An 11,735-nucleotide genomic window follows, 5' to 3' on the forward strand; every position below is an offset into this window, starting at 1 on the left:
GGTGGCTGCCAGGTGCCTGGGAGTGGGTTCTGATTGGCAGGCGGGGTACCTCACCTGACTGGGCCAGGGGCTCAGCCCCGCTTGCTGCCCATTGAAGATGTACACAGCCCCCTGCTCTTCCAGAGGGGCTCCCACGGCCACGTCCGTCAGCTCATCCCCGTTGATGTCCGTCAGGGCAGCGATGACTGCTCCAAATCGCCCAAGGGGGTAGCCGGGATCCCCGTGCAGCTCTGAGACCATGTCGAACCCCAGCTGGGAAGGAGCAAGGCAGCAGGTCCACCTCAGTCACTCAGCACTAACCACTGGACCGCCAGGGAATTCCCCACCTTTGTTATCTGTGTGACTTTGTGCCTTTGGAAAGTTGCCCGGCCTTGCTGAGCTGCGACGTTGCCATTTGTAAAATAAAGCTCATAGTATCCCAGAAGGTGATTATGAGAATCACACGAGGTGTCCTGTATATAAAAAGTTTGGCACTGGGCCTCGCACACATTTTACCCACCTCCGCGTGTCTGCTATTGTTTGTCGTTGTTCTAAAGGTCTGATGAACACAGGATCAGGCAGGGAAAGGCTTTCAGAATAACTGAGACCTGAGAAGGCAAGGGAGTCTCTTTCTCCCACATTCTCCACTCATTGTCCTGGTCCTCACCTTTTTTCTCTGGTAGATGAACACCCGGCCTCCTCTCTGCTCGCCATAGAACAGGGGGGCTCCAACCAGCAGCAGCTCTGTCTCCCCATCTTGGTCCATGTCAACGCCACACAGCTCGCCACCAAAATAAGAGCCAATCTGAAGGGACAGGAAGACGTTTGAGGAAGAAACCTAGAGCAGGACACCTCCCTCCCCATCAGGTGCACCATATCCATCCTACTCTAAGCCCTCCAATGAAGGTCCAAGTCCTGGATCCCACTTAGAGCCCGTACGAATTCAGACAAGTTGGGATCTTAAGTTGGCAAGTGAGGATGACAAGGCTAACCTCAGGGGCTTTGCAGGGGAACAAATGTGACAGTGCTCGGCTCAGCAAGTGGATGCGTGTTCGGAAGACAGCAGGAAGCATAACTAGTGTCACTCCAGCCCCCTCTTGGGCGGACGCCCCTGCAGTCACACTCACCTGGATCCCATCTATTTTCTGGATTTGGCTCCAGGGTTCTCCGCCCTTTGGCTCTTGGAACAGCAACACCCGCCCCACGTGCTGGTATCGGGGGGCTCCAGCTGCCAGCAGCGACGTGGTCTGTCGGGAGGGCAGCCAGGTCACCGTGTAGCCTGAGGAGAGAGCGAGCGCGGGGCTTGGAGTTCGGAACACAACGGCTGCTGAACGAAGCTAAAACCCAGGGGAAAAGGCGGCAGAGACCCTGGGAAGCTGGGTTAGCAGCAAAGATACACTGAGACGGCCAGAAGACCTTCTCCCGCGAAGAGCAGCCATGTGCTCCGAGGAGTACAAATCCTGCCGTCAGGGTCCATGACTGCGTTTCTCAAACTGGGGACAGCACGCATGCGCAGGACAAAGCAGCCGCGTACTGCAGGGCAAACATCTTCCTGAGGCTCAGTTCACCTAAGGGTTTGTAAAGGAGACTACCTTCTTTTTGAAGAGTAAAATGAAATGGAATATATTAGTAAGAAGAAGGCAAAGTTTGCACGAAGATTAAAAATAAAGCAGCAGATGCCTCAAGACTGCCAGCCTGCCCTGTTTCAGACTTGGCAGCCCCTACATTGCATGACCCAACTTCTTAAAACCAATCTCTTTATAGATGATAGATTAACTTTTCTCAAAGTGTGAAAATTTTTGCAGAAAAATTTGGTAGAAAAGATTAAAGATGCGTTTCAATGAAAAAGTTTGGTAAGGTAGCACGACTCAATCAGCATGGAGACACAGCCTAATAAAAATACTGAAATTTAAACATAAGGAGTGGTGGACTTCCCCGATGGCACGGTGGTTAAGAATCCGCCTGCCAATGTAGGGAACACGGGTTCGAGCCCTGGTCCAGGAAGATCCCACATGCTGAGGAGCAACTGAGCCCACGCACCACAACTACTGAGCCCGCGTGCCACAACTACTGACACCGTGCACCTGGAGCCCATGCTCCGCAACAAGGGAAGCCACCGCAATGAGAAGCCTGCACACCACAAGGAAGAGTAGACCCCGCTCGCCGCAACTAGAGAAAGCCCGTGCGCAGCAACGAAGACCCAACGCAGCCAAAAATTAATTAAAAAAAAAACATAAGGAGTGGTGATTGCACAGCACAGAGAACATAGCCAATATTTTATAATAACTATAAATGGGGCATAATCTATAAAACTTTTGAACCACCATCTTGTACACCTGAAACTCCAGGAAGATCCCACATGCTGAGGAGCAACTGAGCCCACGCACCACAACTACTGAGCCCGCGTGCCACAACTACTGACACCGTGCACCTGGAGCCCATGCTCCGCAACAAGGGAAGCCACCGCAATGAGAAGCCTGCACACCACAAGGAAGAGTAGACCCCGCTCGCCGCAACTAGAGAAAGCCCGTGCGCAGCAACGAAGACCCAACGCAGCCAAAAATTAATTAAAAAAAAAACATAAGGAGTGGTGATTGCACAGCACAGAGAACATAGCCAATATTTTATAATAACTATAAATGGGGCATAATCTATAAAACTTTTGAACCACCATCTTGTACACCTGAAACAAATATATTATTGTAAATCAACTGTGCCTCAAGAAAAAAAAAAAAGCAGGAGACTTGAAAACATCTCTGCTTCAAGATATAACTGAGGTTATCTACATACTTCACAACTCCTGTGGTTGAGGTTCCCTGCCTTCTGTTCCTGCACTGACGAAACGCTGGAGGAAATGCTGCAGGAAATTGGACCGGGGATTGGGCGGGAGCCAGGAGCCACCTCCTGGGAATGCTCTGAAGATGTCTCATTGACCCAATTTGACCTTCTTTGTTTATTTTTTTTGAATTAATTTTTATCGGAGTACAGTTGATTTGCAATGTTAGGTTAGTTTCAGCAAAATGAATCAGTTATACATATACATACATCCACTTTTTTAGATTCTTTTCCCATATAGGTCATTACGGAGTACTGAATAGAGTTCCCTGTGCTATACAATAGGTTTTTATTAGTTACCTATTTTATGCATAGTAGTGTGTATATGTCAGTCCCAATCTCCCAATTTATCCCTCCTCCGCATGACCTTCTTTGCTCAGAGCAGTTGAAAGTGATTGAGAAAAACAGATGTCCGAGACTCTATAGCCCATGAAAGGAAGGGTGAAGAGGCTGAATCACTCTCCTGTTTCTTCTTGTATATTCCTGAAGTACAAGGGTTAAGAAATTGCCCTTTGAAATCAGAGAGACAAGGTTTTAATCCGAGTATTATTTCTTCCTGGCTGTATAATCTTGAGTAAATTACTTCATGTGTCTGAGCCTCAGTCTTCTCATCTAAAAAAACCCAACCTTACAGGGGGGTTTTGAGGATTAAATAAGACCGTGGATGTAAAATGCTTAGCACCATGTTAGTGAGATCTAAACTAAGATCTGAAGGTTAGTAGCATAGTAGGCAATCAAGATTATATTTACTTCTACAGATACACAACACACACATACATCTGTGTGTGTGTATGTAGTGGTATGGGTGCCTAACTGGAGATTCAACTTCGGGTTATTTCTTCTTATTCAGTGAGCAACTTTGCCAGCTATTTTGCAATACAGTCATCTCTACGTATCCGCAGGGGATTGGTTCCAGGACCTGCCCCGATACCAAAATCCACCACAGTTGCTCAAAGTCCCACAGTTGGCCCTTGGTATCCCCGGCTTCCAAATCTGGGGATTCAACCAACCGTGGATGATAAACGTGGAACCCGCAGCTGCAGAGGGCCAGCTGGACACTGAAGAAGAGAAAACCACCTTGAAGGCAGTAGTGTAGGTGCTGCAGTGTAAGTGCAGTGGTTACTGAGCACAGACTTTGGGGCTGGACTACCTGGGTTCCACCTACTAGTCTGTGACCCTGGGGAAGTTATTTAAAGTCTCCTGGGCTCAGTTTCTTCATCTCTAAAATAGAGATGATAAAAATACCTACTTACAGGGTTGTTGGGAGGATAAAATGAGATAAAAATAAGTTAATATGCGCCATGCACTTAGAACAGTGCCTGGCACATAATACTTGCTCAGTAAAGAAAAAGAAAAGGAAAACAATCGTAAAAATCACTGAGGGCAGTCTCCCTTAGAAGGGTAAGGGTAGATGCACGATGAATAGCACCAATTTTCCCGAGGAAAGTATTTAATAAGATCTTGTGTTTTGAAAGTTTAATGATAATCTCTGTGTACTGAGCCCACCCCCAGCCAAGGGTCATGGGTGAGGCAGGGTGGAGGGTGGTGGTTCTAGATCTATGAGGAGGTAGAACCTGGAAGCACTCCTGTCCCAGGGCTCTTGGAGTCAGTTCGTGCCTTGAGACAGGCTGACTCTTTGAATGGGAACGAGAAGAGCTGTAACCCCAAGCGCAAGGGTGAGGCCGTTCTGCTCCTGAGACTGGCATCGGCTCGGATGGACGGCATCCCCAGGTCTGTGCAGGACAAGACACTACGAGGCAGAGAGAAGCAGCAGCAGTTGTGGATTGACCAGCCTCGTTTCCTCTGTGCTTGGTATCGGAGAACTCTTGAGACTGAATCAACCCTGGAGTTCCTGGACAATTCAAGGGGAGGAAGTCTCACGGAGGAGGGGCTGGTCCTCCCACCGATGAGGCAGGTTGTTTTAAAATGGACTCGGGATTTAATTTATAGGTAAAACTGAGTAACAACACAGAGAAGTCACTGCCATTGAAAAAAGTTTATCACTCACAGCTCCCCGAAGCAGGCGCCACAGCAGGCCTGCAGGGCCACATGGGAGAGGCACCAGGGTGGAAGGAGCAAGGGGAGAATGGCCCAGAGCTGTTATTGCAGTTTCGGTGGGAAGGAATGAGGGAGGCAAGGCAAGTATGAGCAAGCTTAGGACTCGACGGTTTGAATAATGTTGGCAGGCTCTGCGCTAGAGAGGTGGTCTTCAGTTGTCTAGTACCTGGGCCTGGGGTGATGTACGTCAGGGTGGATACTGGCCTGGTGTGTGAAAGTTAGACAAAAGGGGGGTTGGGATGCAGTGTCTGGATTGGCTAGTTGGCCTGTGGAAGGCCTGCTCCCAGGCAAGTTGTTTCCTACCGGTAGGAATTAGCCGGCCCTGGGAGGAGCAGTCTCTCCAGGATTAGCAAGGCCACAAGATGTCAAAGCATCATAAGGTACAGAAAATAAAAACATGACTAATACACAGGTGAGGGGTTAGTAAGGGGAAAATGAAGACTATTATAACCATATTTAAACTGAGTTTGTTCATGTTGTTGCTTAATTGCTTTCATTATTATTTTGAAAGTCAGAGTGACTCCCTGGTTCCCCAAAGCTGAAAGAACCCAGCAGAAAAGAGAAGTACTCACCCAAATATCCTGCCCTCACTTCTGGTGTCAGTGGTTCATTCCCAACAAATGTATCACCCCGCAGGCCTGTCTTCAGATCGAGAAAGCCCCCAGCCCAGTCCTTGGCTCCAGCGGCCCCGACAATGCCATGGCCCTGCCCAGGGAGGGAGATGAGCGCGGGTCAGCTGCGCTCCCACCACATCCCTCAGCCGGCAGTGTCAGGCCCGCCACTCACCCTGCTGAGATCCGCGCTGATCCCACTGGAGGACAGCTCCATGTTGAAGGATGTCAGGTCCTGTTTGCTTGTGCCTGAGGGACGAGGTAGGGAGAATGGGCCGAGACCCAAGGAGCAGTGAACACAGTGATGCTCAAGAAAGGACTGGGGAAGAAAACACAGCATCTACCCGTAGGCAAGGTAGAAAGAGCATGAACTTTTTTTTTTTTTGGCAGCTCTGTGCAGCTTATGGGATTTTAGTTCCCCGACCAGGGATCGAACCCGGGGCCCTGGCAGTGAGAGTGCCAAGTCCTAACAACTGGACTGCCAGGGAATTCCCAAGACCATGAACCTTCGCATCAGACGGGGAAGCGACTTATGCCCTGAGTCTCCCGTGACTCTCCACGCGCCCCAGGTATGGATATTCCGTTCCCCGACTCAGCACGTCTAAGAGGCAGCTCTTGATTTCCGCTCCTACTCAGGCTTCCCCTCTTCAGTGAATAGCACCCCACGCCCACCTAGTGACTCATGCTAAAAGCCCCGGAAACAACCTTGATTCTTCCCTTTTCCCTCCATTCTACCTCCAGCACATGACCAAATCATGATAGTTCTACCTGCAAAACACATCTGTCCGCTTCTGTGAATCGTCTGTATCACCGCCACACTGGCCCAAGCCATCCTCCTCTCGTGCCTGACTAAGGCAGGAGCTTGCTAATTTTTTGGTCTCTTTGACTTCATCTTTTCTTCTTTTTTTTTGCGGTACGCGGGCCTCTCATTGCCGTGGCCTCTCCCGTTGCGGAGCACAGGCTCCGGACGCGCAGGCTCAGCGGCCATGGCTCACGGGCCCAGCCGCTCCGCGGCACGTGGGATCCTCCCGGACCGGGGCACGAACCCGTGTCCCCTGCATCGGCAGGCGGATTCTCAACCACTGCGCCACCAGGAAGCCCTCTTTTCTTTTTTTTTTTTTAAATTAAATTTATTATTTTTATGGCCGTGCTGCACAGCACATGGGTTATTAGTTCCCTGACCAGGGATCAAACCCGTGCCCGCTACAGTGAGTGCAGAGTCCTAACCACTGGACCGCCAGGGAAGCCCCTTTGACTTCATTCTTCCTCTTTCTATGCCTATTTTCACAGAGCAAGTTGTGTACTCTTTTTTAAAAATGTACATCAGACCTCATCTTTCCCTTTCTTAAAACCCTTCGTAACTTCTCATTGGTCTGAAGACTAAAATCCAAACTCATGAGGAGCTGGGAGGCCCCTGTCTTCCTCTCCAAACTTCTGTCTCCCTTACTCCCCACGCTGCTATTACACTGACCTTTTTTCCTGTTCCTCCAGCACACCAAGCCCTGCCCCATCTCCTGGCCTTTGCACCTGATCTTCTCTCTGACTATAATGCCCTTTGCCCACACTTCTCCCATGGCTGTCTGATTCTCATCTTTCATGCCTCAGCTCAAAAGTTATCTCAGGGGCTCCCCTGGTGGCGCAGTGGTTGAGAGTCCACCTGCCGATGCAGGGGACACGGGTTCGCGCCCCGATCCGGGAAGATCCCACGTGCCGCAGAGCGGCTGGGCCCGTGAGCCATGGCCGCTGAGCCTGCGCGTCCAGAGCCTGTGCTCCGCAACGGGAGAGGCCACAGCAGCGAGAGGCCCGCGTACCACAAAAAAAAAAAAAAAAAAAAAAAAAGAATCTTGGTAGCAGGAGCTCTCTCCATGCGGAACAGGAAGTGTGCTTAGATAGACCTTGGTAACTAAAAAGTTATCTCAGTGAATTTTACCTCACTTTAAAAAAAAGCACCTCACAGGATTTCCCTGGTGGTCTAGTGGTTAGGATTCCGGGCTTTCACTGCTGGCTCAGGTTCAATCCCTGGTCAGGGAACTGAGATCCCGCAAGCTGCGCGGTGTGGCCAAAAAAAAATTACATCTCAGAAAGGCCTTCCTTGAAAAGCTTATTTAAAGTGGCTTCTTCCAATTAAATCTGTCTTATCACTTTACTCATTTTCTTTATAGTACTTACCACAATCTTGAATCATCCTGTTTGTTTACTGTCTTTTTTTTTTTAAGATGTTGGGGGTAGGAGTTTTTAAATTAATTAATTAATTTTTGCTGTGTTGGGTCTTCGTTTCTGTGCGAGGGCTTTCTCTAGTTGCGGCGAGCGGGGGCCACTCTTCATCGCGGTGCGCGGGGCTCTCACTTATCGCGGCCTCTCTTGTTACGGAGCACAGGCTCCAGACGCGCAGGCTCCGTAGTTGTGGCTCACGGGCCTAGTTGCTCCGCGGCATGTGGGATCTTCCCAGACCAGGGCTCGAACCCGTGTCTCCTGCATTAGCAGGCAGATTCTCAACCACTGCGCCACCAGGGAAGCCCTACTGTCTTTCTTTATCCAACCTGAATATGAGTTCTGTGTTGACAATATCCCTGAGAGTCTGATTCACAGTGCCTGCTCCATGGTTGTTGCCAGCATGAATAAATAAAATGAAAATAATACCACCAGCCTTGCAAGGATACTGAGAAGAGCCGATTCAATGGTATAAAGCGCCTGTTACCTGTAAGCTTTCAAGAACCGTAGCAATTATTATGAAGATTTGTTCATTCACTGAAGAAACACTTAGAGTCACTAAATATTTGGTGCCAGGGATACAGGGGTGGGAAAGCAGGCACAATACTTGTCACTAAACCTCTCAGTTTAGTGTGGGAGACAGACATCTAATAGAGAGCTCTTTTTTTAAATTTAATTTCTTGACTGCGTCAGGTCTTAGCTGTGGCATGTGGGATCTTTCGTTGCGGTGCTCGGGCTTAGTTGCCCCGCGGCATGTGGGATCTTAGTTCCCTGACCAGGGATCGAAACCGCGTCCCCTGCATTGGAAGGCGGATTCTTAACCACTGGACCACAAGGGAAGTCCCCTAATAGAGAGTTCTAACACAGTGTATGTCACAGGGGCTGTGACAGGGAATGTACAGTGGTTAAAGCAGCACATGTCAGTAGTTGGGGCATATGGGCTTACCTGCGGCATGTGGGATCTTAGTTCCCTGACCAGGGATCGAAACCGCGTCCCCTGCATTGGAAGGCGGATTCTTAACCACTGGACCACAAGGGAAGTCCCCTAATAGAGAGTTCTAACACAGTGTATGTCACAGGGGCTGTGACAGGGAATGTACAGTGGTTAAAGCAGCACATGGGAACCCAGACTTGGGATCAGCGAGAACTTATCAGAGGGAATGACATCTAAACTATGATCTGAAGGATGAGTAAGGGCAGGGAAGGATAGAGGATAAGAGCTATGATTTATCAAGAGTCTACAAGGTACCAAGCACTTTGCTAAGCAGTCATTAGGGCTTGAATTGTGTTCCCTGAAGAAAAGATGTCTAAGTCCTAACCCCTAGTACCTCAGAATGGGACCTTATTTGGAAATAGGGTCTTTTCAGAGGTAATCGAGTTAAAATGAGGTCATTAGGGTGGGCCCTGATCCAATCTGACTAGTGTCCTTATTAAAAGGGGCAATTTGGACACAGAGGGACAGACACAGAGAGAAGACGATGGGTAGACACACAGGGAGAAGGTGGCCAGGCGACCAGAGTGATGCAGCTACAAGTCAAGGAACACCAAGGACTGTTAGCAAACACCAGAAGTTAGAAGAGGCAGGGAAGGATTCTCTCCGAAACCATCACAAGGAGCATGGCCCTGTCAAACCTTTGACTTCTGACTTCTAGCCTCCAGAACTGCAAGACAACACATTTCTCTTGCTTTTTTTTTTTCATTTCTCTTGCTTTAAGCCACCTAGCTTTTGGTACTTTGTTACAGCAGCCCTAGGAAATGAATACAGCAGTTAAACCTTACAACCCTCTGAGACTGGTATCACTATCCCCCTTTAACAGAGAACAATGAGGCTCGGAGAGGGAAAGTGACCTGGCTGAGGTCACACAGCACAGGCAGAGTGAATTCTTGAGCAGGTCTGCCTGGTCCCATTAAATATAATCCATTGCCTCTTCAAGTGAACTGAACATCAAGGCTGTGTCCTAGTGAAGGGGCTTCCTGGGGGAATCAGGTACTTTTCAGCAGACTAAGCTACCTGGGGAAATACTCTCCCATAGGCAGTCCTCCGTCTGGCGACTACAACCAAACCTTCTCTTATTCTGGGCCAAAGAAGAGGGCCTGTGGGCTCCTTGCACTTGGCCCCTGCCTGCTTGCCTGTCTTAAATAATTTGAGGCCCAGGACAAGTGACAATGAGGGAGCTGAGTGAGGAGAGGAAGGGATTATAGTCATTCTACAGGGCTCAGCTGATGCCTACAAGATACAGGTCAGCTCGGGGACCCATCCTGGACCAGGCTGAGCTTCAAGAGGAAGACAGACTTTCAGAGGGAAATAGAGGCTGCTCCTAAATCACCCTCCCCTAAGTTCCCACCTGAGGTCTTTTAACCGGAGAGCTCTTAACACAGTGGCAGATGCTCTGTAAGCTCCCGTGATTATTATTCTGCCTGTCCTTAGTCTAATGTCCCAGGTGAGGTTCTGTATACATCTCTCTGAACCCTCTCTTCCAGGGTCTGCCACTCACCTTCAATGACATAGATCTTTTTTTGCAGCTCGGTGAATAGATCTTTCAGCTTCTCAAATGTGTCCAGAATCTTTACAAACTCCTCCGCAGGTTTTGAGGCAAATTCATGGAGTGTCTCCTGACTTTCCTTGGTCTTAAAATACTTTCCAATCTGGAAGAAATGAAGAGTGAAGAGCTAGCATCCCCAGCATGGCAGACCAATTTTCTGTTATTTTCACAAGACCCTGGCCCCAGGGAGATAGGGAGTGGGGTTCAGGAATAGGAGAGGGAAGATGGGTCATAAGAAGAAGCAGGGACCTGGAGCCCGTACCCCAATGATGTAGCGGATGATGTCTTTGGCCACGTCAATGTTGGCTTTGTCAGTGGCTTCCCCGTCAGTGATGATGATAAGCACTTTGGTGGCATCTGGCCGGGCCCCCAGCTCTTGCCGGAACACCTTGGTCCTGTGTCCAGGAAGGGGGGGATGTGGGAGATTCTCTGAAAATCACCTGAGGTCTCCCCCTCCCCCTGCTCATTAAGCCACAGTCCTGCTGATTTTGCCAAATCCCTTCTCACAATTCCCAGACAGCTATTCCCAGCCTTCGAAGCTCTCCTCTGAACCTCCTTCCTCACCCTGGTTGCCATATCCCTCCTTCTGGACCAGTGGTCTTCAACCGAACTCTGGGCAGCCACGAGGTTGTCCCAGAGTCTGTGGGCAGTGAGGGGAAACTCTGGGCTTCCTACTCTTCATTTCAACCACGTGGCAACTACCCTTTAATCAGTTAGATATGCTGGTGATCTAGGTGAGATTCCAGTGGAAGGATGGGCTCCACGGCAGAAGGAAATCGGAAAGCCAGTCTTCTAGAGAATGCTCATATAACACCCCCTTCTGCCTCCCCTACCATTGCCAGGCTTCCTGTACATCTCTGCTGCAGCAAATCTCCTAGGTAATCAAAGAGACTTGTTTCTGTGTCAGTTTTTCCCCAAACCAGATTTGCTGCTGTATCTCTGGCTCCTGACTCAGAGTAGGTGCTCAGTGCACGCGACAGAAGAGAAAGAAGGAAGGACTGAATTCTGGACAGGCCGAGGCTCCAAATTCCTGCCCTGCCCACAGCCTCCTTCTGAAGCAAGAGAGGCTGCCCGCAGCTTCCACTGGGACAGCTGCTCTATTTGAACATCCTCCCCTCCTCACCCCACAGCTAACCAAAGATGGACAATTAATCCAAGAGCAGCCAGCCCACAACCCCTGACTTATGGCATGACCTGTACTGGGAACAGAAGCTGAAAGTCACCTGGAGAGGCCACAGTGGGAGGTGAAGAGATACAGAGAGGAGGGCCGGAGAGCTACTCGGAAGCTGCCAAAGACAGGCAGACCTGATGGGCGGGGTCAAAACCACGTCTTGTTCTATCTCGGATGCAAATGTCTCCCCAGCTTCCATCCACCTGGACATGGCCTATCGTGGATCCTGTTCATGGATTTCCACCCTGGTTTAAACCACTATCATCTCTCGTCTGGATTTTTCAATGTCTGCGAACTGGCATCCCTGTCTCCACCCTTGCCCCTTCC

The 11,735-nt window shown here is 49.6% G+C and overlaps 1 protein-coding gene across 1 annotated transcript in view; it reads right to left on the minus strand.

Annotated features, from left to right (window-relative positions):
- LOC102973622 (integrin alpha-L) overlaps positions 1-10,632 on the minus strand; it is a gene marked incomplete at its 5' end in the record, with an annotated part of 33,549 nt that extends 22,917 nt beyond the window's left edge. Inside the window, 7 exons of the mRNA XM_028484879.2 lie at positions 55-252; positions 647-784; positions 1,107-1,258; positions 5,445-5,577; positions 5,659-5,732; positions 10,190-10,340; positions 10,500-10,632. Of these exons, the coding sequence (XP_028340680.1) occupies positions 55-252; positions 647-784; positions 1,107-1,258; positions 5,445-5,577; positions 5,659-5,732; positions 10,190-10,340; positions 10,500-10,632 (979 nt within the window). The remainder of the gene's footprint in view (positions 1-54; positions 253-646; positions 785-1,106; positions 1,259-5,444; positions 5,578-5,658; positions 5,733-10,189; positions 10,341-10,499) is intronic.
- Positions 10,633-11,735: the final 1,103 nt, after the last annotated feature.

Source organism: Physeter macrocephalus, unplaced genomic scaffold (assembly GCF_002837175.3).
Source record: "Physeter macrocephalus isolate SW-GA unplaced genomic scaffold, ASM283717v5 random_263, whole genome shotgun sequence".
Lineage (NCBI taxonomy): Eukaryota > Metazoa > Chordata > Mammalia > Artiodactyla > Physeteridae > Physeter > Physeter macrocephalus.